This window comes from Dermochelys coriacea, chromosome 2 (assembly GCF_009764565.3).
Source record: "Dermochelys coriacea isolate rDerCor1 chromosome 2, rDerCor1.pri.v4, whole genome shotgun sequence".
Classification (NCBI taxonomy): Eukaryota; Metazoa; Chordata; order Testudines; family Dermochelyidae; genus Dermochelys; species Dermochelys coriacea.
In genome coordinates, this window is record NC_050069.1 from 86,689,697 (window position 1) to 86,717,300 (window position 27,604).

The following is a 27,604-nucleotide window of genomic DNA, read 5'->3' on the forward strand; positions in this document are numbered from 1 at the left end:
TATTAGAGCATAAGCTTTCGTGAGCTACAGCTCACTTCATCGGATGCATTTTTTCCACCAAATGCATCCGATGAAGTGAGCTGTAGCTCACGAAAGCTTATGCTCTAATAAATTTGTTAGTCTCTAAGGTGCCACAAGTACTCCTTTTCTTTTTGCGAATACAGACTAACACGGCTGCTACTCTGAAATATGCCCCTGTGTTGGCTCTACATAAGGAGAATCCTCAGCTGGAGACATAGGTGAGATGTAAGGCCCTGATCCTGCAATCTGATACCTGTGGGTAGTCCTTTATGTCTGGGCAGAGTCCTACTATAGTTAATGGTGCTTCACGCAGGTGCAATAGTCTACCCACACAGATGATTTTGCAGGATCGGGACCTAATTCTGCTTTGCAGTGAGCAGCACCAGAGCTAGGGGCTGGCACAATGAGATTTGAAAAAGGGTTAAAGCATACTCCTCAGAGCCCTGGGATTTTCTGTGGAGAACACACACAATGAAATCACTTTGATGAAATCAAGACTAAATTATAGCTAAAGATATAGGTTTGTCTGGGGGTTTGCTGTTTGTTTGGGCTAATTGTTTTGTTTTATTTTATTTTATCTTTTAAAACATTATAAGGAAAAAGTTGGCAAAAAGTACATAGTTGGCAAATAGAAACAAAAAATACAAAATATTTGACCATATTACCCACAGATGCTAGAAACAGGAGATTGCCTCCAGTCCTACTGACAGAAATAATTCCTTTCAGTATATTTATTTAAGTTTCTATTTCTCTTGGGTTAGAGATCTTGCTCTCCTGCTGATATTTCTGACTTATTCGTCAAAAGTAACATTGCAATTCTATTTGCAAAATGCAGGAATTCTCCAGACTCATTTGACCAAAATAATACTTTGCATCTATCCACGATCTTAATAATGCCAACATTATTTCTTTCCAGAAGATCTGAGACCAGTTTTTAAAAATGTCATGATCGTGCCTGAGATTTGTATGGTTTGAGTGAGAAAGCATTTTTAACCAGATTTTTGCCTTTTTGAGGGATTTGTTTTGTCTTTTCTTTACCTTCTTCATAAGAAGTGTAGTTTGGCAGAGACCATATTTACAGATCTGAGCTAAAAGTATGGGTCAACAACAAAGTCACTACAAGATAAATTGGCCCTGAGCTTCCCTGAGAACTTTGTTGGGCCAAATCTTGTCTCTCCTGCTTTGTGGACTTGGAATCTGACCCCAGCTCTGTGCCCCTGAGCAATAATGAAATCCTGAGACAAGAGTCCTATATGGATAACAGCCAGGGTGCAGCTCTACAGCCCTGCCCCCAGAGTTAAGGGCTGTGGGTGTTCTCTGCTGAGTTTGGCCCGAAGACTCTAGACACACACCTTACTGCAGCTATCATAGATCTTAATGGGAGTTACAAGGCTAAATCTCCTTGCAGGTGGTAAAAAAATATCCTCAGGTCTGAATGACTGCTTATATTCTCATTCTGTTGGAACTGAAATTATATGAGAGGTTCCTTGTTTGATGTGTGGGGGTTGCTATTGTATGACAAGCTTGTGTTATCAGTCTGAAGGCTAAGCATTAATCCTCAAAGGGAAGCGGAAACTTTCGGACAAATGTTCATCTGATTCTTATTTCATGAGTTTTTCTGTTTTCATTGTGTATAACCCAATGTCAGAACAATAGGACTCTATGGGTAGGTCTACACTTCAATAAAACACCCACAGCTGGTTCATGTCAACTGACTTGGAACCCTCCCCCATCATGGGATCCCAAAACCGGGGCTCTAAGTGTGACCCCAAACGTCTACACTGCCATTTTATAGCCCCATAGACTAAACCCCACAAGCCTAACTCAGCTGACATGCGATGTTTTATTGAAGTGTAGACATATTTTACGGGCCCCGTCCTGCTCTCATTGGTGACTGGCAAAAAGTCCCAATGGGTCAAGGAGCTCCTAGAACTAGGCTGCAGCCTTAGATGTGTTTATCTTATACTAAATTGTTACTAAATTATGTATCTAAAAGAGATTTTGGGGGTACATTTTTCATCTTGTATCTTTTTGTTTACCGCACAAAAAATATACCTGCATGAGCCTCAGAGTCTTAGATGTTTTACTTTCGTGTTTGTTTTTATTAGTTTCATGTATTGTGTGTCAGTTCTAACAACAGTACTACCTCTTATGAGTAGATTAAAAATCTATGGGCCCAACGCCTTTTCCTATGGAAATACCAATGGAAAGGGTCTGGAGAGAGGAAAGCTATATGAGGCTTACAGGGATTCCTTCATGTTCTTCTGTTTTATTAAGAGCTATGTCCCAGTGGAAATAGCAGGGGTCCAGAGTCCAAAACCACAGATATTCAGATACCTATATGAAACCCATGGATCCACTGGAGTTCTGGGTCCAGCTGTGTAGAGATTCTGTGCCTCCACACTGATTCTTGGGTTCTCTGTTTCTCTCCACACCTTTCTAGCATTGTGGATTCAGTGGAGCAATGCTGAAAGCATTTCTCCAGTTAGCAGCTGCCCTGGGATCTCCATGTAAAGGTAGTCTCCACAGCACAGATGGTGTCTATGTTAACTTGTGGAAGGATTTACTGTTGGTGTCAAGGAAGAAAAAGAACATTCTCCTTGGCTCATTCACAGCCTGTCTCCTCCCCAGGTAGTCTCTGTGAGTCAAGGGACTGAAGGGATATGAGCAGCAGTGGCAGCTGCAACTGATCTCCCTTCTATCTGGGGAAGAGTAAAACCTAAGTGTGGAAGTTACACTCCATGCACTGATTTAGGGGAACAATTGGACCCTCTATTTATGTATTTATCTGCATTTACATACAAATATTATTTTACCATATTTGTGTGTTCCAGTATTTATGTGTATGTATAGTATGGGTATCCAAGTGTTTTCAGAAAATGTATTTTATAAAGGAGGTAAAGAGTCACACTCAACTGATATCCTTCATAGGAAAAGGGCTTGGTGCATTGGTAATGCATTGAAGGGCAGATGGGTTCAGTTCCTTTGTGTGTATTCTCTGCTTATGAGCATGTCTGATAAATATGAATCTGTATTAATGCAGATGCAAAACAACAAACGAACCTGGTCGTGTTTCTGCTATGACAGGGTCAGTGGTATCAGAAGGTTTCCCGACACCAGCTTGATTTGTTGCTCGCACCCGGAACAGATAGCTGACACCTTCCTTTAGGCCACTGACCTAGAACAAGCAAATAGAGAAGCAAGGTACACTACTGAGCAGTTCATTTTACTCTTCCATATCTAGAACACTAGTTTGGAGGCTTGACAATAATTTATCTTCCTCTTTTGTTTTTCTCCTTTTCCTCTTGGCAACTTCCACTTTCCTCATGTCCCTCCCATCCAGGCTAACGTGACTGTAACTTATTTTTGTTTGCTACTTGTGTCTAGCCAGCATTTTTGATGGTGTCATCAATGATGTTAGCACATTTCTGGGAACAGGATGTTTTTAACTCTTGTGCAGCCCATCTGCCTCTGCAGCTGCAGACCAAAAATACTGCAGGTCAATTCTGGCTTTTAAAAAAAATTGTAGTCAAAGTGGATAATTCAAACCATAGATATTTAGAATCTGGAGGTCATTCTCTATTGGATTATAATGATTTTAACATCCAGTTTGAGGCTACACTACATTCCAATGTCCCTTTAAAAATACACAAGCAAAGATCACATTTTAAAGTGAGAGGTTTTTTTAAATGACCTTTGAAATATACAAATTTCAAATGTATGTATACATTTGTACACTCCTGGAAGAATGTTTAGAATCAAGATACAGTTAATCTTATATTTAGAAATTGCACCATGAAATTATGTACTATAATAGCATAGCCATCTAAATTACAAACTCACAAAAAAATTAGATGACAGGGTATATTATGTAAAAAGCAGTCATCCTGTTGTATTTTCACAGCACACACCTCAGTGATTTGCCACTTGTGTTCACCTTTGAGTCAGGAAATACAGAGGATACATCTGTGTTATAACACTATTTTAGGAACGCCATTTCACTTTGGTAGTGCATTCTTTTATTTTTAGACTTATTGGGACAAATTTTCTTCCAAGTTAAACCCCTATGTGACTCTGCTAGCATTACATGGGTGTAACTGAGGGCCCAACATAGCTTGATAAGCTAAAACTATAAGGAAGCACTACCAAAATAGAATGGCATACCTAGAACTGACTTCACAGAAGTTGCACTGGTGTAATTGAATTTGGTTACAAAACTGATTACCTTTAAGAATTTATTTGCAATTGGCTTCTCATTGACACTCCTCCAATGTTCATCTGTTGCTTCTGTTTCCTTCACATCAACATAGTAACCAGTTACGGGACTGCGGCCAATATAAACTGGTGGTTTCCACAGTAAAACCAAGGAGTCTTTTCTAACTTCAGTGCATAAGAGATCATGGGGTGGTCCTAAAGGATAGAAAAAAAGTTGAAATCTTGTGCATTGGATAAAGCCACGGCAATTGCATAAAACAAATGAAAAATGTACCATTTCAAAAAGACTGTGGGCTAAATTCAGAGTGGGTGTAAGTAGATACAACTTCATTGTACCTGTGAACTTATACAGTCCCAAAAATGAACTAGCTCCCAAAATGATCCAATTTCCCTTTTTTCTAACCTACAATGTCTCAATCAAACATAAATGACTGGTCTCATCAAATGACAGGGAGAGAAGTTAATTATTAAACTCATTCATTTGTTGAGAGTCTGATCTAATGCCCATTGACGTCAATAGGAGTCTTTTCATTAAGTTTAGTGGGTATTGGATCTGGCCCTGAACTGACTTATTTAGGACAGAGCTAAAGGGCCTGTTTCTTCACTGCCTTGCACTTTGTGTAGACATTTACACCAGGCATAGATGTAGTATAGGAACCTAAATAGAAAAGAAATAAACAATTAGCTGCAACGTGGGTATTCAATGCTATCAAAGCAGAAGAGCAATGTTTAACACCCACTTTGCAGGTGTAAATGACTCTGCAAAGCAGTGGAGAGTCAAGCCTTATGTGCTGAGCAATTTTACTTCCATTGATTTTTATTGGAACTGAGAGCACATAGCAGGTGTAGCAGCAAACCCATAGCAGACCTCAGGATGCATCCTGCTGAGAATAAGAACAGAACACTGTTCTAGATAGCAGCATTCCTCTCTCATTTTGTATAGAGTGTGGATTTAGTATGCTCCACTCAATGATGTTGAGCTTTGATGTTCTGTTTACATTTTTACCTGGAACAGCAACGGTCCATTCTTCACATTTGAAGGATCGAGTAGGTGGGGAGGGAGTGCCGACCCCAGCTAGGTTAGCAGCAGCCACTTGGAATTGGTACACCATGTTTTCCTTCAAATTGTGAATCTGCAGGATTAATAAAACTATACCCATTAACTTTGCTTTAAAGTTGTAGAAGGAGGTTGCACTGATGACTATGCCACATATTAAAACTCTAGGATACAAATTCTCTTTATAAAGCCTGTAAAATGAACAGGTGAAAGCAATATTAAAAATCAGTTATGTATACCCTTATTTCTTTTCAAAGATTTAAGAAAGAAAAGGCACCACAAAAGCTACCTTTGTGTGCTGATGTCTGGCCAATACTATAAACAGCCACTTCTGAACAAACTGAGAAAGGCTTGAGAGTATGGGCTTGTCTTTGTGTACAGCACTACCGTGGTGCAGTTCCACTGTTCTAGGTCTTTAGTGAAGACACTACCACACCTGACAGGAGAGCTTCTCCCATCAGCATAGTTAATCCACCCCCAGAGGGGGAAGCTATGTCGGGGGAGAAGCTCTCCCATCGACATAGGTCTATCTACCCAGGGGGTTAGGTTGGTATAACTACATCCCTCAGGGGGTGGATTTTTCACACTGCTGAGCAACATCGTTATACCAATAAAGATCTGTAGCTTAAACCTAGTATATGAACGTTCTAAATGTGCATAAACTGTAATAAAAACAAACAAACAAAAAAACCCCAACCTACCTTTACTGTTAGATATTGTGCTAGGGAGGTAGGGAGCAGAGTGTCACCAGCCATGCGTTAATGACATAATTCAGCCTACTGACATAGGAGCTGTCCCTGTAGTGAGGTGTACGCCGGAACTCATTTAAAAAGCAGCCGTATGCACTCATGACAATTATGTGCTGCAGATGGTAACATACTTGCAAGCTGGATCAGGATCGAGCCACAGACCATGACTTCTCCAGTCAGCACAGGAGTGGCTCAACCCCCTAATACTCTATTAAGTGCTAATGGCCCCATTTTCAAAGATGCTGGGCATGTGTAGCTTCTGTTGGTGACATGAGTTCTTAGATACTATGGTGATGGGTGCCAGGCTGAAAGTAGCTCGTTCAGTAGCTAAGTGTGTAGATTGAGGAGTACACTCAGGGTATGTCTACGCTGCCCACGTTACAGCACGGCCGTGGAATCGCTGCCACAGCAGCGCTGTGACATGGGCAGTGTAGTCACGCTTTATCGCCACAGGAGAGCTCTCCCAGCGATAAAAAACAATGAGGGACAGTAGCGTTAGCGCTGGGAGCACTGTCTATACTGGCGCTCAGGGGTGTGTTTCTTCACACCCCTGAATGACTAAAGTTTTAGCACTCAAAATGTGTAGTGTAGAGACAGCCATAGGAAAAAGCTTAACTTACTCTACTCCCACCCACAAAGCAGAGGGCAGGGGATGGCACTAAACATTTATATACAAATCCTCTGCATCCGAGACATGTTAACTGATGATTCTTATTGTGCTTTAGAAATAAACACTGACAAGAAGCAAAGGACTAGAAGAATACATTGTTTTACTTTTCATCCTAATACACACCTGATGTAGAATCACAAATCATTGTGAGGAACGTATTAACCATCTAAGACATGAAATGGCTTTTAAAAAGCTGAATACCCTCTATTAAATTGTAGATCAGGTTTCTGAGTCACATTTAATAGAGTAATAATACTTTTTCACTTATATAGCACCATTCTATCAAGGAACCCAAAATACTTCCAAAAAAGGACAGCATAACTCTTATTATATCCGTGGCATTAAAGAATGAATAAACCAAGAAAATATTAGACTACATTTGTTTGCTATGGAATATCTCTGACAAACATCCCAATCCACTGGAAACAATTAATTAGAAGCTGTTTTTCCTAATCTGTCTTGTTACATATATACTTCTGATGCATGCTCAGCAATATGAAAATTAACCTCTTACCCTGTAGGCCCTCTCACTAATTGGTTTAATGTTGGCCTCGTTCCATTTTCCAGGAACTCCATCAATCACTTCACGATAGTTCACATAATAGCCAGTAATTTCAGCTCCGCCAATGCTTTTGGGCTGTTTCCATCCTAGCACCATTGAGTCACGAACACTTTCAAGTACAGTGATGTCATAAGGTGGAGATGGGGCAGCTGTGTCAACATGAACATCATATGAGTAGGCAGTAATCATTCTACTAGTCAAACGAGCATTTGTCTGGCTTTCTCATCTTGTACTTCTTAGTCAGGAAAATCTCCATTTGTAGTCAATGGAAATTTTGCTGGTGTAAGGAATGCAGGATGAAGGCCTCCATAAGCCCAATAAAAACTAAGCTACATAAGCATTAGCTATACAGCAGTGTTTGATATTTGAGAAACAAGCTAATACACAGTGAAAGTGTGTGTTGCAACTGCAGCTCTCTCATAAGTGAGCAGGTTTCATTTTCAATACAGTGAAAGATGAAGAACTAAAACTAATACCATAGCAGTCTTGCAAAATTTTGGAGATGCAATGATTTGTTTTCTTTTGCTGAAACCAACTTTTTCCCACACTCAATTTTTTTTTTTAGTTCCTTTTTTTACCCCACGCTTCCCTGATGAGAACAGAGGTAATACAGCACCACCTACTTCCTCATTTTTGGTGTCTTAATTTTATAATGATATCATTGCACCCTTTGGGTAAACTTACCTTACTGAAGGAAAGCGCAGTCATAGACAAAGCTGATCAGAAATGGAAGAGGCCTGTTTCTGGAGCTTACTTTAAAAATATCTGGAGCACAATTTTTTTTTTAAACCAACATAGAAAGCATGAAACTTCAGTCCAACAACTGCACCCACTTCTTTACAATATTCCCTACATACATCCCGGTGGAATATTTGTACACAGAGTATTTACCACTGGTCAGCTGTTGGCAATACTTAGGAACTCTTAATCTCACTTTGGATGTAGCTCAGAATTCTGAAGGACCTCATATGCTGAATGTTCTTTCAGAATAACATATCATCCAGTCAGCAAAAACTTTATTTTAATTAGTAAAGAAAACCTGCAGGAAAAAACCTATTGTCTTTGAAATCAAGGATAACTTTATCAATGATTAACTACATTTAATTTAATATATTGTGCAGGAAGCTATTGCTGAAGTGTATTGAACTGTATGTAGGTATATATTTAGACAGGTGCTCAGATACCACAACGATGGGCATGTATTGCTGGATGATGTATAAGAAAAGTCTAATTGTGTACATATTACAGTAATTCCCCATTTTCTTATTTAACAGATTATATCAGCTTGTGTCAGCATAGCTCTACTGAAGTAACCAGTTTATAACAGCTGAAGATCTAGCCCAGTGTCCTTAAGTATGGTGGATGCTAAAGTGTTGGCTGCATATAACTGCTGTATGTGCACCTACAAACTTGATGGGTTTTCTCCATTAAACTGTTACTGTCAACTGACAAATATAATATATAATATTCACTAGCACTATGCCTTAAAGTATAAGAAGTCTGAGCATAAATCCACAAAGGAACTCAATATATCTAATAACAGCAGAGGTGTTCCTACTCACTATCACATAACAATTAACTCATGGGATTTTGTTTCCTTTGTATATAATCTAGAATCTGAATATCAAGACCCCTTATAGAGAATGAATTGCTGGCAGGTGTTAAAAATCCCTCTGACTATGCAATACAAGCTTTCAGAGTAGCAACCGTGTTAGTCTGTATTCACAAATGAAAAGGAGTACTTTGTTAGTCTCTAAGGTGCCACAAGTACTCCTTTTCTTTTGCGAATACAAGCTTTGTTGCTATCCCCAGAAACACCGCCAAAGTGATTTAGAAGTCATGATATTTTTGGATACATAAGTGTAATATATAAAGTAAAGTAAAGCAAGCTATTAAATTAGTAAATGATTGTAAACGTTTTGCTGTCAACAGACACAATGTATGGGAAATGGTCCCCCATACCATTCCATGCATAATGACCCTTAATGAAAAGCTGAGTATGTAAATGGCTCTGATGGAAGATGCATCATCGGTGAGAATGTCCATTGTGAGTTGGATGATAAGAGATGAAAATTGTCTGAGATGAATGTGCTGAAATGGTGAAATCTGTTTATGAGCTCTCACCTATATCTTCCTTCTCTTTCATTTTCTCCAATGCCAAAGGATCCCCAGGTTGAGTCTTACTTGCCTGCTTAGCAGCTCCCTTCTGTGGTGAAGGTGTAGGAACATTCTTAACCATTTCTCTTACTTCACTGACTCCTGTACTCCCCAGCTTATCAGAGCTACTGGGTAGCACGTGTCTGTTAAATTTAGCATTGCATTTTAGCAAAGCATCTGTGTCAAAGATAGGCTGGAAGGACTCATGCATGCCTTCCCAGGAGGTAGTGTAGTCTGTTAGTCCACCAGCTTTACCACTCAATTCAGGACACACACCATGAAGCAATCCTCCCCCTGTAATTGCCAGAAAATAACAGACATTTTTAATTAGACATCATTCCTTTTTCTTCATTTATTCAACAGAATGAAGAAATGGCCACAAAGAACACAGGCAGGACATGAACAAACATGATTTTTGCAGATATTATGATATGCTTCGACTCATGAGAAATGTGAAAAGAATATAGTACCTCCCAAGCTTCTCATTACAAGTAACTCTTTTTTTAATGGCATATATTTTACAGCACAGATGTGACGTCCATAATCTGGGAAGCTAATAGAAGTAAAGGGATTGTCACTTGCCATACTTCTTTTAAGATTAGACTCTTTAACCCATATCTAGGATCGTTTCAGCTCATCTTTAGAAATGCCTCTGTGCCACACTTGTCTTCTGAGGTTGGGAGGTTGTCTATTTGTATCAAACTGAGTTAGAATGTTGAAAACATACAATTTGTTCTGGTTCAGTGAGTTCATTAGTCTCCTTATGTTAGTTCAGGCAGTGGCAAAACAGAAATAGCTCATCAACAATATGTCAGATGCACAGGGTTTTAGGAGGTTTACAGAAGAGAACGACAGCATTAGCAGCAGGTTCAGGTATGAAAATAAATCAAGCCCTTAGATATAGGAACTGACTTTATGCAGGATGATGTGTATTAGAGGTGATTTATATCACACTATGAAATTAGATTGGCATTCCATTTTTCAGTGAACTATGATGTGAACTTAACAGCATTTTCATACAGTGGTTCATGAATAACATTTGAGGAAGCCTGGATGGTGAAGATGAACAATCTACACGTGCGCAGTGACTAAGTGACTGCAAAAGTATGGCTGTGAAGCATTACACATGATATGACCAATGGGAAAATCATTATCTGTGGACAATACTAAAGTAAAACAATATAATTAGTTACAAATAATTGCTGAAAAAAAATTTCTGGAATCATTCAAATTTTTGTTTACTATTGACCATGGCAATGGAACATAGCTTACCAATGGCTGCTTTGACTTCAATAGCCTCTGATTCCTGTGAATATTCACTGAGTCCAGCCGCATTAACAGCTCTGACTCGGAAAATGTAGTTCTTACCAGTGACGAGTCCATGGCAAATGAATCTAAAGCAAAACAGTAAAGGAACACTTAGAAAACCCCTACCCCGCTGTAGTGAATGGGAGTTTGCCATTGACCTGAGTGGGGCCCCTGTAGTATTTGTATTGCAGTGAGACAACATACAAAGGAGACTTGGATATCAGCAGGAAGGCTGATATGAAATTTTATTTCACGGAAGCAAATACGTATGTTTCAATAGTAGTCTGGAAATGACTGTCAAACCAATCTGTATGTGAGCAATTCTTATGCTAATTTAAGGGTTCTGTCTCATAAAAGTGAGGCTTATGGAAATGTGCAAACAGAGGTGAAATATGAAAAAATAAAATGAGCATTTTGCTTTTTGTGAATAAGTTAATTATCATTTCTCCTTTTAAAAATGAAATAGTCATTTACTTGCCATATTAACCCCCTATGGGATTAATCTTGCACAGCCCAGGTATAGATAGTGGCAGGGCAAGGATAAGTACAAGGTATAATGTGATGGGCAGGATAAAGAGCACTTCTCAGTAAGCAATCAATTACTTCTGCCTACTAGCAGGAGAAAGGTCAAAGAACAGAGGGCACAGCTAAGCACCTCATTTGCATAACAAGGATCGCACTCGTGTCTCCTGAGACATGCCCTTTCTCTACCAACACCTAACACTTTTTTCCATGAGCTCATGAGAGCATGGGAGTTGCTGTGTCAGGGGGTAGCTTCCTTCTGTTCATAAGGGCATGTCTACACTTACCTCCTGAATGATCGATCCAGCGGGGGTCGATTAATCACGTCTAGTGAAGACGCGATAAATTGACTGCTGAGCACTCTCCCGTCGACTCCGGTACTCCACCGGAATGATAAGTATAGGTGGAGTCAATGGGGAAGCTGCAGCAGTCGACCTACTGCAGTGAAGACACCACAGTAAGTAGCTCTAAGTATGTCGACTTCAGCTACGCTATTTTCGTAGCTGAAGTTGCGTAACTTAGACAGACTTAGCTTGCCCCCACCCACCCGCAGTGTAGACAAGGCCTTAACTGCACCCACACATAGCCTCTGCTCATGCTTGTACTTTCCAACAGGTACATCACAAAGACCTGTAGGACCTAGACCTATGTCTGCTTCAGTGCCATGCTTATAATGCTAGGTGTAATGTTATGTGGTTAGTATGAGTTTCTTCTATAATTTTTCTTCAACCATACTTGAAAAAATTATAATAAACCATGAAAGTTATAGTAAATATAGAGAAAAGAGCAGAAAAAAAGAGGTCAGAATTTCAACTTCAGTTTCTTGCTTCTAAACGTCACACAGTAACCTCCTTAACATTTAAATAGAAGAGTCAATATGGACAGAAGGTTGATGTACATTTTTACCCAGGCAACAGCTTCATTAAACTATAGGATAATAAATAGCATTGGTTGTAAGTGCTTCATGGCAGGGAACATCTTTTACTCTGTGTCTTTAAAATCCTCAATACAACGAAGGCACCTCAATGCTGACTGGAACCTAGGCACTCTAATAATAATAATTCTCTATCATGGTGACTAATGATTGTAATGTTAGCAATGTTAATCAGTTACTATAATAAGTCATAATAAGCCAGACCTGGCTTTCAATTACAACATAAATATTCAATAACTCCCTTGAATTCAATGGAATTTCTCTGGATTTACAGCAGTGTAACCGGGATCAGATCAGAATTTGCTAATTAAGGGCCCGATTCTTAGATTCTTACTCAGGCAAAATTCCTATTGGGCCAAATTTTGGTTTAATTTATGAAGGTGTAAATTTGGAGTAACTTCATTGATTGACAGAATGAATTTAGTATGAATAAAGGATGTGAGTTCTGTATGAAAGGAATTAGTACATTTGCAATGTAGCATGGAATTTTTTAATGTGCTCATGAGTCTCTTTGATGATGAAAGTGAAACAGCAGTGACAGGAAGGGCAGCTGGAGAGAAAGCAGCCACATTTCCTGGTGTCATATTAGTTATGCTGTTCTAGAAATATTTACCATTGCCCTTCAAAATGGAGATCTTTGCTCCCTAACATTATGCAATCTAGTTTTCTAAGTTTGCAAGCTCACTCATTCTTTATCTTACTATTTTGTACTATTGTACAATAGCTAGCCTATTTGTTACTCATGTTCTTCCCTTGCTTGCTGCCACTTCCCTTTTTGTTAGTTACACTTACTTGTTGCCTCTGAATTAAAATTAGATTGTAAGTTTTTTGGGGTCAGAGACCATGATTTAATATACGTTTGTATAGCACCTAGTGCAATGTGGCCCCAATCTTGATTCAGACCTTAGTTTGCTACCACAATACTAGTACTATTATTATTGTTATAGCCATAAAGTATATAAACCAGCAAACAAACTTGCCATGCTTGGGGACCAGCAAACCTGCCTTCTATGTTTTTATATCCACTACCTTGTGCCTTTCACTGGATTGTTATTGCTTGGTTCCCAATGGCCAGATCCAGCTATGCTTGCTTCTATGTAGTACCCAACCAACTCCTTGGCATCTTTAGATTCTGTCCAAGTGACAACCACTGAGGTATCTGTATTCCTGGTTGGTATAATGCAGCCAGGGGCTTTCGGAATATCTGGGGGGACAAACAAAAATAAATTAGTAACTAATAAGGGTAAAATTTACCAATATAAAAATAAGGATTACATTCTGCTCTTGATTATGAAAGTGTGAATCCAAGCAACTCCAATGACTTCATCTGAGTTTTTGTACTCCAGATTTACACTAGTGTAACTCTGAGTAGAATTCAGCCCTCAACTTTTAAAGCTTCTAAAGTAGCCAAGGTTACTCTATTGTGGCTACTATCTTGGATTTTCCTCCACAAGAAAAAGTCCTTGTATCAATTTTAGAAGTATAAGATTTAGTTTTGTTTTAGATTGCATAATTTGATAAAATAAAAACAACTAGGGCTGGTCAAATTTGGAAATTCTTTTCTGTGAAAAATTTCAAATGAAATAAAACATTTTTTATCCAAAAAAATTGCGCATTTTTTTTTATTATTTGTGGTCTTTGCAGTTATTTGCATGATTATTTGAAGTCCTTGATGTTCTTGGTCAGCATCTGCCACCTCAATATATACAAAAGGATCCACAATTCAAGTCACAATGAACAAAAAAAAAAAAAAGAACAAATCACTGTCTACCATTCACAGTTGTGTCAATTATGGAGCATCCATGTGTCTGCTTCAAGCAAAATAACTACTTGATGCTCTTAAAGGATAGCCACAGATACAGGATAATATGTCTGACTATACACTTACCAAGTTTGTCACCCACCACAGTAGCTTCAGTTGCTTCTGAGGGTTCACCAACGCCAGCAGAATTACAACAGCGAACACGGAAACGGTAAGATTTCCCTTCAGCCAAGTCAAAAAGAGCAAAGCGAGGAGACTTTACAGGGATTTCAGTGTTCACTCTCTGCCAGTTCTCTGTGCCTGCAATGCACTGCATTCAAAACAAGAAACAGCCATTAAGACAGAGCTATTCAATGCACAGAACTCAGTAGACAATCTAGACTGCCAAGAAGTTCCATCTGACTGCCAACCCCACAGCTATTTTGGAAGATGTGGAGCCACATTCTTCTTGGCCAGGCCGCAGAATGAATAAATAGATTTCCCACCTCATGAGTTCGCCAAGTGATCACCTATTCCTAGAGGCTTCCTGTTTTCACTATGTCATAGCTGGTACATCCTAGAATTCTTTGTGTGTACTGCCAATTCTGCATCTTTGTGTGTAGGACCAATTCTGCATCATATCTAGTGCTCCAATCCTTGCTCTGGCTGTAGAATTTTCAGGAGGGAAAAAGAAGCATCTTTCACAGAAAGGTCTCCAGGACTATCAGAGGGGCAAAGCAGTAACATCACCACAGTGCTTCTTGGAGCTCCCTGGCCACTCCAGAGCATCCTTTGAGGGTGGACTGCAGTATACAATGCACTAGCAATGTGCAGTCCCTACTTTCTTCTAAACATAGAAAATGTGATTGTTGGAGGCTGCAAAGTAGAGGTGGTTCCTTGCACTTTCTCCCTTCCCCTACGTACTAGGTCATGATCAGCCACCATCTGGCCTTGATTTTTTAGGGGGGCGGAAAAAAGCAAGTGCATTGTATTTGTGGCTGATGCTTGTTCCAGGTGGCCAGAAGTACAGCATATGATGAACACTTCTGCTGCCAATATTATTGATAAAATAAAGAATATGTTCACTCCATGTGGATTACCTAAAGGTTCTCAATTTGTTTGAGGAATTTCAAATATTCCTCAGAAAAACATCAGTAGCACACATCACATCTGCTACTGAATTCAATGGACTAGCACAACACTTTCTTGAGCAGACACTTAAAGGGCACGAAGGTAAAAAATGGAGGGAGAACCCTGCCACGCTGTGTTGCAGATTTTCTTTTGTCATGTATACCACAGTCCACTGTACAGAAAATTCATCATTCTTTAAATGTACTTTGCTAATTAGATTTGATTTACCAGATTTCACAAGCTAAATGAGAAACAACACAGAATAGAGAACCCACAAGGTACGTCTCCCATGATGTTACGCCTAGACCAGTAAGGGAACAAAATGGGGAAAACAAGCATTGTCAGAAGGATTTGGGGGAGCAGCAACTGACCTGGAAGAGCTAAAAGGGGAGAAAATTAAGAATTACATTGGCCAGCAGGTACAACATAAAGATTCAAAAAAGAGAGGGCACTAAAATTAAGACTGATGATTGTGTATGATTGCAAAAGAAATGTGTTGTGCTTGTTATCAGCTTGAAGAAGTAGTCAATGAAAATGTTATTATAGAGGATGAATATGAGGATACAGATGAAGAAGGAAAAGAAGAGTTGATGCCAAATGGCCCTCTTGAGGAACATCTCCAGCCACAGTGTGAACCCAGACCTCCCACAAGACTAGCCTTATTTAACGGGTGTGGTATTTGTATGATTCTGCTTTCCCTGTACTGCACCCTTATGTAGAAAGTCCATCTGCCTATCTGCTAGGATGTGGGCCCATGATGTAGTTCAAGTGAGAGGCACACTCTGATTTAACTTTAGTGGAGATTTTATCTTTGTTCTTTTTTTCTCTGTGGTTTTCCTTAATCAACAGTAAAAGTCATCTAGACTGAGTGCACATGTTTTGCTCTTTGAATATGGAAAAGAATAGTCTGAAGGTCTCAGTGTAAAGTAGCTTGGGAAGATTAGACAAGATGGCAAAGCAAACTTTTAAGAAGAAGATGACGACACTTCACTTTACTTTGATGCCGCGATTTTACCTTTTCCACAAAGTACATGACACCCTCATGACCCCGTTCTCCAGGGGGTTTCCAGCTGAGCACAACATAGTTCTTGGTGGCTTCAATAACATGGAGGTCTGAAGGCGGGCCAGGAACAACACCCTCTGTAGAACATGACAGAAGAGAAGGAAGTTTATGTTTGAATCAGGTCGGTAGGCTAGCCGAGTCCCTAGCCCTGCCCCCAGGTGCTCCTGCGAAAACATCAATAGATTTATTTCTGTCAGGTCAGACAATTTCAAAGCTGAGTGATTTTTAAAATTCCTCAAAATGTGCACTGACTTACTTGAATTTCTGAATGATTATCCTGATGAAAGCATAAAGCAAGTATCTCATGCAGATCTCACTGTTTTGGAGTCTGATTTCTTTAAAAAAATATCAGAGTTAAAAATATCTAAATACTGTTTCTGAATTTGCGTAAATTGTTTATGTTTTCATGTTTATTTATTTGGACCTGAACAACATAAATCATGACAGCTAAATTCAGAGGTATTTTAAGCTACAGAAATTTTAACTGTAAAGGACTTTGGGCCTGATCCAAAGCCCATTGAAGTCAGTGAGAGTCTTTTCACTGACTTCAATCAGCATCAGGTCAGACCTTTTTAAGAGAAGGTACGCGTTTACCTGCAGGTTCTTCCTCAGTGACAATAATCTGTCCTGTCCAGGGAGCAGAAGGATGACCTGAAATAGAGAGTAGAGTTATCATAGGAGTGAGACAGATGAGAAACTGTTTTGAAAATAATGCAAAAGTAACTCATTTATTATTTCAGAGTATCCAATGAAGTGAGCTGTAGCCCACGAAAGCTTACACTCAGATAAATGTGTTGGTCTCTAAGGTGCCAGAAGTACTCCTTTTCTTTCATTTATTATTCAAAGCAAATTGTTGGAATTATATGAGATATATGTAATCTCCATCTAAGATACTGAATGTTCTGGACAAAACTTTTAAAAAATGATTTTAGAGTAATTATTCAAATGTCAGTTTAAAAACCAACAACAAAAACCATACACGTAGTATTTAAGAAATCCTGGACACATCTGGTAGTGCACTGCAGTCCATTAGCAGCACTGTAAGCCTCCTTTATTTGTACCAAGAAAACTAACCTGTGCCCACAAGGTTTCAATAATGAAAATGGACTATATTAACAGAAGGCCAGATTGAAAGCTTGAGTCCATTATCCAGCAGATGGACTGGCTGAAGACATTTTATTCTAACTGGCAGAAATCCTGCAATGGTTTTAGATTGACCTAGGAACTGGGAAAACCTCCCAGATTTTCTCACTGCCAGTCCAGTGCATTGTTCTGCCTGTTAGACTATTAACCTGCTCAATGCACTTTCACCTTGGAGTAGCAGATCTCCTCACAGATGAAAGTCAGATCTCCTGAATTACTTTTCTGAATTGCTGTCAGGCCATGAAAGGTAGAAGGGAGGGAAGAAAAGAGGGGGATTGAAAAGAAGATCATCCAGGAGTAAGACAGACTAAGCGAGGGGAAGCATGGAGGTGAGGAAAGGGAGAGACAACAAAGAGGAGGGTAGTATGTTATGTAGACCAAGCTTCCTACTCATGGACAAGCTCCTCACCCATTCCAAGTCTTGCCTTTCTTGCCTTGCAAGAAAACAATGCCTCCCAAGTCCCAGGTTGCACAACTCCTCTCTGTGCAAGGTGGCAATCAACTTTCCTGGGCCTTTAGAGCCCGAGCCTTTCTCTAACATTTCCTTTTTTAAATTTCAAGTGGGGTATTTTGATCATCTGACTACAGCACAGGCTGGCGACTCCTGTGGCACCACTCCTGTGGCTCTGCATGCCATTTGAACAACTGAGAACAGGGTTCAGTACAGTATTTCCCTCACCCTGACTTGTTTTAATTACAAAAACTTCAGAGTGGAGTGGAAAGAACTGGACTTTAGGCATGTGTTTCAGCATGGGGTGGATACTTGGAAGTAAAAATAAACATTTAAATAAAAATCTACCATCAGTGCTTGGAAGTCCTTTTTTGTCACTGAAAGAGCAAAACTGGCAGTCCACAGGATAAGGACTGTGACTCACAAAACATTAACTTTCAAGTAAAGAGTCTGAGCTTGATTCTCCACTGGCCTACTCGTTTTATGCGGGTGTGATCCATGGCTTTGATAGAATTAGACCCCCTTACCTGCTACACTGCAAGAGACTATTCATGGAATCCGCCAATAAAACCAAAGCAGCACTCTCCAGGCAACTGCTCTGCTCCTTTTTTCAATTTCCTGTAAGTACACAGCTTTGTACTTCAGATAACAGAAGACAAGCTTTGGCGAGAAGATTCAGCCTTCAAGCTTGGGCGGTTTTCTTGGTAAATCCAAGTTTACAAAAGATATTTTGTTTTTGCATTGCTCCCTCTTGTGGAAACTTTGAGGGCTTACAAAACAAATGTGCATATATTCTTGTAAGAGATAAAACTTCTTAAGCCTCTTAGAGCAGTGGCTCTTAACCTTTCCAGACTAATGTACCCTTTTTAGGAGTCTGATTTGTCTTACGTACCCCAAGTTTCACCTCACTTAAAAACTACTTGCTTACAAAAATACATAAAGGGCATAAAAATTTGAAAGTGTCACAGTGCACTATTACTGAAAAATTGCTTACTTTCTCATTTTTATCATTTGGAATATAAATATTGTACTTGCATTTCAATGTATAGTATAAAGAGCAATATAAACAAGTAATTGTCTATATGAAATTTTAGTTTGTATTGACTTTGCTAGTGCTTTTTATGTAGCCTGTTGTAAAACTAGGCAGATATCTAGATGAGTTGATGTACCCCATGGAAGATCTCTGCATGCCCCCAGCGATAGGGGTACCCCTAATTGAGAAAAACTGTCTTAGGGAATAGATTGAAAAACTCTTACTTCTAAGCCTAGCTCTGTCAGCAGGATCCAGAGCTGCCACAGGCTCAGAAACCCGGGATGGTATGCTTATTCCAGCTTTATTCACAGCCCGGACTCGAAATATATAGGAGCGACCTTCTATCAAACCCGTGACAGGGAAACGAGCAAACTTCACCGGAGTCTCATTGCACTGGGACCAGTGAGTGGTGCCAACCTCACATCTGAAAAAACAAACATTTCAAGTAGTACTGAAGAGGGAAAGAGAAAGAGAACTCTGAGCACACACCCCTAATACTCCAAACAGCTGTTCATGTACATTGTTGATCCTACCAGCCTGCCTAGCAGCTTCATGACTTGCCAACATAAAAACAGCCTCACAAAGCATTAAGGGCTCAAGTGCCTTATGTGAATGCTGGCACTAAATCCCCTGCAGCTGCATTGCTTCTTTCTTGAGAGAGAAAAAGAAACGTAACGCTATTCACTGATGAAACACTTTAAAGTGTGCCTCAGGATTTTCAGTGAGAGTTTCAGATTTAGCATGGGAAATGAAACACACAACTCCCCTTCCTGTTTATAGGCGATGAACTCTTCCACCTTTGCACTGAAAATTTACATCCTCTGCTGAACATCCAGCAAATATAATTGGCTTCATAAAAAAAACATATGCGGTGTGTTCTGTGACAAGGTGGATGGACCCCACACAGCACCTAAATGGGATAGGATAAAAAAACCCTCTAGCATACAGTCAGACATGACAGCGCATTGAGTGCTGCCAGGATTATCAAGGGAGGCAGTGACTGCAAGTAGTGCATCAGCAAAGCTTAGTTGTCCAGCAGTAGTTCCATAGCAAAATGCTGGTGAGCCTTCCAGGCAGCAATAAGCTGAGTCTCTGGGGAAGAGAAATGTAACTCACATCAGGGAAGGCGTTCAGGAGAGACTGAGGTTTTTAGGAGACCAGGCTGGTGATCTAATTCATTTGTTTCCTGCTATGCACATTAAAGCTGAAAGAAACTCTGCACTTCTCTCATTCTTGAACTATAGGCTGAAGGAAGCTTTTTTCCTTGTGGGGAATCAGTTACGGAAAAGCCAATTTGTCTTATTAGAAACCCAGCAATGCAGGTTCATTTTGTCTTATCTGTCACTGCTGTAGCCAGCCCATCTGTACTCATGATATATAACAAGACAAAGATCTAGCTTTACTGGCCTCCCAGTTTCTAGGAACATGATAAATAAGAAGATAAACTAGCAGCTCCATTAACATTTTTGTTGCCTCTGAAATAACCGCTTGGGTAACTATTACTCTTCCTGAATAGTTCTCTGAACCCATAAGAAAGCCTTCCCTTTTTGACAGCTATTATTGTTTGTATTACAGTAGCACCCAAAGGTCCCAATCAGGATTGCAGCATGATATGCTTGTGGACAAGGTGTTGGGCTGGGACTCAGGAAATGTGGGTTTAATTCCTGGCTCTACTACAGTCTCTGTAATCTTGGGCAAGTCACTTAGGGGCTAGGCACCAAGTGGGCTTTTCAAAAATCAGCATCTTTAGGCACCTAAATACCTTTGAAAATCTGGCCCCTGGTGCTTCTGTTCCCTACCTGTAAAACAGGGACAATCTAGCTACCCTAGGTATTTAAATTGTATCACATCATGTAGTATCTAAGCACCTCACACTCTTTAATGTATATATCATCAGAACACTCCTTGAAGAAAGGAAGTACGATCATCCCCCTTTTACAGAGGGAGAGTGACTTGCCCAAGGTCACATAGGAAGTCTGGGGTGGCGCAGGGACATGAACCAGCCTCTCCTGAGTCCCAAGTACCCTAACCCTGGATCCTTTTCCACCCTTTATCTGTCTTGTGCATCTTAGATTGTAAGTTCTTTGGGGGCAGTGACTGTCTCTTGTTATATGTTCATATAGCAAATAGGCCCTGATATTGATGGTGCCTGTAGGTACTATTACAAAATAAAGAATTAAAACCAAATATGCTTAGCACTGCACAAACAAATAAAGAGAGAGTCCCTACCCCAAAGAGTTCACAGTCTAATTTATGACGAGATGCAACAGGTCAGTATGGAAGGGAGGGTGAAGGTAACAAAAATGGGAACAGGTGGTTACATACACAATATGCAGGTTTTGAGTCAGTTTATTAAAATGATATAAACATGTTGACAATTTACCATAGGCACCAAGGCAGAAATAAGTCTTGAAGAGGGATTTGAGAATAGTGATGAATATTTGCATTTGTGAGATCTAAACAAAGTAGAGAGCTAAAAGTAGAATATTAACATTCTCTATGGATTGACAAGCCAGAGGGTAATAAGAGACATCCTGTGGCTGGGCTAGCAGTTACCTGATTTGTTGAGTAACATTGTTTGATATTAGTTCAGTTTCAAATTAATTATTTTTCAGTGTCTTGTTCTGTTAGTTTTTTAGTGCAATTCCTGGGGGAGTTGTGGGGGGAAATGGAATTTAGACCAAGCTCATATTAGTTAGGACACTACGGGACACTGGAAAGTGATCAAACAAAAGAATACGTGATTGAATTGAACTTATTGATATACTTAGACCTGCCCCACAGTCTAGGTCTCATTATAAATCCTTATACACACTTCTGAATAAGCAATATTCAATCACTGATTAGTGTTGCCAACTCTCATGATTTTAATGAGGAGTCTTACAATATTTGGTGTATTCTGTAAAGTCCTACTCCTGGAATCCTGTGATTACATGTCAGAATAGCTGGGTGACGCAGAAGCAGACACAGTTTGAAGCAGGGACTGGCTAATGTGGAAACAGGGACAAGCTACAGCAGGAGCATAGGCAGGCTATTAGAACTACTAGGCAATGAGAATGCTCCTAGCCAGGTAATAATGTTGAACAGAGTGGAGAGACTGCCTTGCTTAGGAGCTTATGTACCTGCTTTGGGATCACGTGGGTGGGTCCTCACTGTGGATTGGCTGAACCCCAGTCGAATGGCATGGGCCCTATCACAAGACCTGCAGCAAATTGCCTCTGATGACTCATCACACTCTCTGGATCAGGGATGACTTAGGTTTAAACAGGCTCTGGGGTAACTCAGAGATGACTCATCACATTATGTGAGCATCTCAGCTTTCATTTTTTTAAAAAGTAATTTGCAAAGAAAAGATTGGCAACATGATTTGAGCGCACCCTAAAGGTTCAGAAACCAAGAGGCAAATACAAAGAACTCAGCATGTATTATCTGAAAGCCAATATAATGATTTTTTGGTGCCTGACATGATTTTTGAATACTTGGGGTTGGCAATACTGCAGAAGGAATCCCAGGCTGACACATTAAGGGCCTGATTCTGCAAATTACCCAGGACAGTCTGCATGGTCCTGAGGACTCTACTCCCACTGAAATCAGGGGGAGTACAGGGTAAGGAGCAACTCACAAGATTATTTCCTAAATAATTAAGGGCCCAATCCAACTCCCACTAAACTTAGTGGAAATAAAATTAGGCCCTAGGAGTCTGAATCTGAAATAGAAAAGCAGCATTTGTAGCTATCAAGAAGAGCTACAAATGACGATACCACATTTTATGCCTCTAAATTATTATTAGGCTGTTGAATAACAATGATCAGTAACACAGTAGAAGGTATAGTTTGACATAAATACTAACTTATCAATAAAGTATCCAAGGACAGGGCTTCCTCCATCAACAGCAGGTTGTTTCCAGGAGACAATGACATAATCTTTGTTAGCATCCAAGCACTCCACATCCAGTGGTGAAGCCGGGGCTCCTGGCATTTCAGCATCTGCATCTATGAAGATGGAGATTTACATTTTTAAATCTGAGTCACAGTTTTTTCAAGTTTCAGAGTAGCAGCCGTGTTAGTCTGTATCCGCAAAAAGAAAAGGAGTACTTGTCGCACCTTAGAGACTAACAAATTTATTTGAACATAAGCTTTCGTGAGCTACAGCTCACTGGTTACTCTTTACAGGTTTCAGAGTAGCAGCCGTGTTAGTCTGTATTCGCAAAAAGAAAAGGAGTACTTGTGGCACCTTAGAGACTAACAAATTTATTAGAGCATAAGCTTTCGTGAGTTACCGATGAAGTGAGCTGTAGCTCATGCTCTAATAAATTTGTAAGTCTCTAAGGTGCCACAAGTACTCCTTTTCTTTTTGGTTACTCTTTAAGAGCCAAACTCTGTTCCCACTGAAATCAATGAAAGCTTTACCACTCACTTCAGTGGGACCAGGATTGGGTCCTATGTCTTCCTTATTATTATAGATTTCTTTTTCTTTTATCAATATTTACTAACACCCAGTGATCGAGGCCCTCTAAAACAAACCAAATCAGGAATCTTGCATCTTGATTAAGATACTGCCATACTTCAAGTGAAATCTCTTGGGTGATTAAATGTCATCCTGTTGCTTTATTAAAGTAAAATATCAAACTCTATTCTCTTAGCACTGGACAGTAGCTCAGGCAATGTTGTTTGGATCTAGAGTGTTCTCGTTTTCAAGGACAAAAAGTGTTACAGAACACTTTTGTGAGTTCACTGACATGTTTTATGATGAAATTACAAGTTGATGAAATGTTATTAGGTCTCAGAACCCCACCCCCACCCCAGCTACAGCTGGGTAGACAGAGTGTCCCCCTTAAAAGGTCTGGTTTTAACCAGGCCGCCCCTGGAAACAATCATCTTCATGAAATGCTTGTTTGCTAGACTCCTGAACTTGGGGAGTGCAGGAGAGGATGTATTTTGTAAGGACACACAACGCTATTTTAGATGGATGAACTGTGGTGGGTTATCTATGCATCAGGACAGGCATTTCCAGTAGGGATAAGGAGGTTTTAGTACCATTATACAAGGCACTAGTGAGACCTCACCTAGAATACTGTGTGCAGTTCTGGTCTCCCATGTTCAAAAAGGATGAATTCAAACTGGAGCAGGTACAGAGAAGGGCTACTAGGATGCTCCGAGGAATAGAAAACTTGTCTTATGAAAGGAGACTTAAGGAGCTTGGCTCGTTTAGCCTAACTAAAAGAAGGTTGAGGGGAGATATGATTGCTCTCTATAAATATATCAGAGGGATAAATACAGGAGAGGGAGAGGAATTATTTAAGCTCGGCACCAATGTGGACACAAGAACAAATGGGTATAAACTGGCCACCAGGAAGTTTAGACTTGAAATTAGACGAAGGTTTTTAACCATCAGAGGAGTGAAGTTTTGGAATAGCCTTCCAAGGGAAGCAGTGGGGGCAAAAGATCTATCTGGTTTTAAGATTCTACTTGATAAGTTTATGGAGGAGACGGTATGATGGGATAATGTGATTTTGGTAAGTAATTGATCTTTAAATATTCAGGGTAAATAGGACTAATCCCCTGAGATGGGATATTAGATAGATGGGATCTGAGTTACCCAGGAAAGAATTTTCTGTAGTATCTGGCTGGTGAATCTTGCCCATATGCTCAGGGTTTAGCTGATTGCCATATTTGGGGTCGGGAAGGAATTTTCCTCCAGGGCAGATTGGAGAGGCCCTGGAGGTTTTTCACCTTCCTCTGTAGCATGGGGCATGGTTGACTTGAGGGAGGCTTCTCTGCTCCTTGAAGTCTTTAAACCATGATTTAAGGACTTCAATAGCTCAGACATAGGTGAGGTTTTTCGTAGGAGTGGGTGGGTGAGATTCTGTGGCCTGCGCTGTGCAGGAGGTCGGACTAGATGATCAGAATGGTCCCTTCTGACCTTAGTATCTATGAATCTAGGAAGGATAACAGAAACATTGATGGATTCCATAAGAAGGCTAGATAAAATAAATAACCAGAAACCAATCCCAAACTCAGTCCAAGCCATTCTTTGACATTTGAAAAATTCTGAATATATTTTTCATTCAAAAAGTGAATATAAATGGCAATTTCTTATTTCTTTTCTCATTTTCAACCTCCCCTGGCCCCGCCCCTGCACCCTCCCTTCATTGCTTGATCTAGCTGGGCTTGGAAGAAAAGCTATTCTTGTAGGATATTCAGTCCACTAAGAGGCAGGAATCACTGGGCCTGGCATAAGAAAACTTATTCTCTTGAGCTTTCCAGCCCAATTTTTTCAGACTGAAGGCAGGGCCGGATAAACCTTTTGTGGGCCCAGTGCCAAACATATCTGTGGGCCCCCATGGCAGCAATGAGGCATGGTGTGGGGAGATGCGAGGGGTCAGTCCCTGGAGTGAAGGGCAGGTTGGGGACAATTGGGTCCAGCCCAGCATGAGGGCACCGTTTACAAACCGGCAGCCACCAGACACACACTGGCCTGTCTGGCCCTATGCTGCCAGTGCGCCCCTTCCCCTCAGGAGCGGGCTTGTGCCACATACCACATTGCATCCCCGCCCAGTGCCTCCCTACCCCCTATGCCCAGTGCCCACTTACCCAGACCCCCCTCAACAAGCCCCTATATCCAGCGCCCCCCCACCCAGAAACCCCTCCCCACAGACCCCCCACCACAACTGCACAGCACTTGCAAACCTCCACCACCCCGCCCAGCATCCCCCCATCCACAGACACCCCCCAATGTCCCATCCACAGCCCCACCACCACAACTGCACAGCACCCAACATAGACTCCCCCACAGCCAGGTGTCACAGAACACACAGACCTCCCGCACCTCCCACTGCCCAGCACCCCCCCACAGATCCCCCTATGCCCTGCACCCCAAAACATACAACCGTCTCCCACTATCTAGTGGCCCAAAATGCACAAACCTCCTGCACCCATCCACTGCCCAGCCACAGGTCCCAGAGACCCACTCCCCTGTGCCCTGCCCCGTGGCCGCACTCACCGGCCCTGCTGGGAGGTGACCGAGTCTGCTGGGCTGAATCAGCAGTGCAGCCAGGCCAATCCCGGGGCAGGGAGCGTTCTGGCCCCTCAGGAGCAGTGCGATCAGCCAGGCCGCAACAGGAGTGGGCCTGTCTCAGGACCCACTTGCCTGACAGAGCCCAGCCAAGCCCCCCGCGCTACTCCCCCAGCTGGCAGAAACCAGACCAGCCTCTGCACCGGTCCCAGGTGGGCAGGCGGTGCCCCACAGGTGGTGAATAGCAGAGACAGTTCGGAGCTGGAACTGCACTGGGGAGCTAGGTAGACCCCTGGGACGTAACTCCCGAGAGCTCACCCGGCCTGGCCACACCCACCAGCCAGCAGCCCTGCCCAGCCCACATGGCAGAGCCCGGGTGCTGGGCAGCAAGACCTGGGTGCTAGACTGCCCTGGGCAAGGAGCCAGACCCAGCCATGTGGATGGGTTAGACAGGTCTGTAATGGGTCCCTTCCCAGTATGGACCTGGCGCCCCTGTGCCTTTGGTGCCATTGTAAACCCCGAACTGACTGAAGAGGTTTGATTCTGGTTTCACTTCCACTGATGTGAATCAGGAGTAAATACACTGAAGTCAACAGTGCAAATCCAGAATAAATGGGAGGACATTTAGGCACAAGGAATTCAGATAATCACAAGGATGCTTATCAAGAAAGACCCTTTGAGGTCTATCTATTAGTAGTTTAGACAGACTCATTTTGGAAAATAAATTGAAGGGTATATATGTACTTCCTGTCAAATGTTTGTTACAAGTCTAGGCCTATGTGTCAGAGGAGCTCTGATTTTGATTCTGTGGAGTCTGTTTTTAGGAAAATCTTATCTAAAACTTTAAAAGCTGAAGTGCAGTGCTAGGTATGGGGGGCAGAAATTGTTTATGCAACTGTATCCTCATTTGTGGGACATGACTTGTTTGTGTAGCTGTATGTTTATTAGCATATTTGTGGGGAAAATAAACATTTTGTAACCTTTCCAAGAAGTCCATGTGACAGGTTTTCATAGAAGAGGCATTGTTTCTTTCTGGATCAACATCAACTTGTCCAATTATTCCTGGCATTTTCCCAGTCCTGTTGTGAGCTACTTCACAGGACAGGGCCATGGGTTAGGGCTAGACAAAAAGGAGCCTCACACTTGAAGGAAAATGGTACATCTCTGCTAAGTAAACATTTTTTACACTATCTAGAATCAAAAGTTTTAAAACTGCTGGATCCGAGGGTATTATAGCATTTTATATCATTCATTATAATGATCTTATTTACAATAAGTTTCCAACCTTTATTCTTTCTAGCTCCAAAATAACAACACAAAAAGATTTAGCACTCTAAATTAAAGCTTTGGAAAAGATGATATTACACTGTATTTCCTTGCAGGTATTGCAGGTAATGCAGGAATGCATCCGATGAAGTGAGCTGTAGCTCACAAAAGCTTATGCTCAAATAAATTTGTTAGTCTCTAAGGTGCCACAAGTACTCCTTTTCTTTTTTGCGAATACAGACTAACAGCTGCTACTCTGAAACCTTGCAATTCTGGAGGTTTTGGAGCTATGCCAGTGTTACTGAGCCTGGCTTCTATATGATTTTTTTCCTGTTTTATCACAGCATTGGTGTGATCTTTAAAAACTACTATTTACACAATACATAATCCATTCAATATAACTCAATAATAAAAATTATTAATAGCAATAATAGTAAATCATCAATGTACATCTAGCGGTCAACATTTACACGCCTTTAATTGCCAATATTTACACATAGTTAGGGCACTGCCAAATTCACAGCCATGAAAAACGTGTCACAGACCATGAAATCTGGTATCCCCCTG

General features: G+C 40.8%; 1 protein-coding gene across 6 annotated transcripts in view; it reads right to left on the bottom strand.

Annotated features, from left to right (window-relative positions):
- The window catches only part of MYOM1 (myomesin 1), a 139,493-nt gene that overhangs the window by 37,153 nt on the left and 74,736 nt on the right, over nt 1-27,604 (bottom strand). For 4 of the 6 annotated variants that reach the window (XM_043508036.1, XM_043508037.1, XM_043508038.1 and 1 more), the window contains 12 exons: nt 22,608-22,749; nt 18,982-19,181; nt 16,725-16,781; nt 16,083-16,207; nt 14,084-14,267; nt 13,225-13,399; nt 10,704-10,825; nt 9,399-9,725; nt 7,227-7,423; nt 5,243-5,369; nt 4,247-4,431; nt 3,085-3,199 (listed from right to left, as the gene is read on the bottom strand). In XM_043508036.1, coding sequence (XP_043363971.1) covers nt 3,085-3,199; nt 4,247-4,431; nt 5,243-5,369; nt 7,227-7,423; nt 9,399-9,725; nt 10,704-10,825; nt 13,225-13,399; nt 14,084-14,267; nt 16,083-16,207; nt 16,725-16,781; nt 18,982-19,181; nt 22,608-22,749 — 1,956 coding nt within the window. The remainder of the gene's footprint in view (nt 1-3,084; nt 3,200-4,246; nt 4,432-5,242; nt 5,370-7,226; nt 7,424-9,398; nt 9,726-10,703; nt 10,826-13,224; nt 13,400-14,083; nt 14,268-16,082; nt 16,208-16,724; nt 16,782-18,981; nt 19,182-22,607; nt 22,750-27,604) is intronic. The other 2 variants (XM_043508039.1, XM_043508041.1) reach the window with 2 other exon arrangements.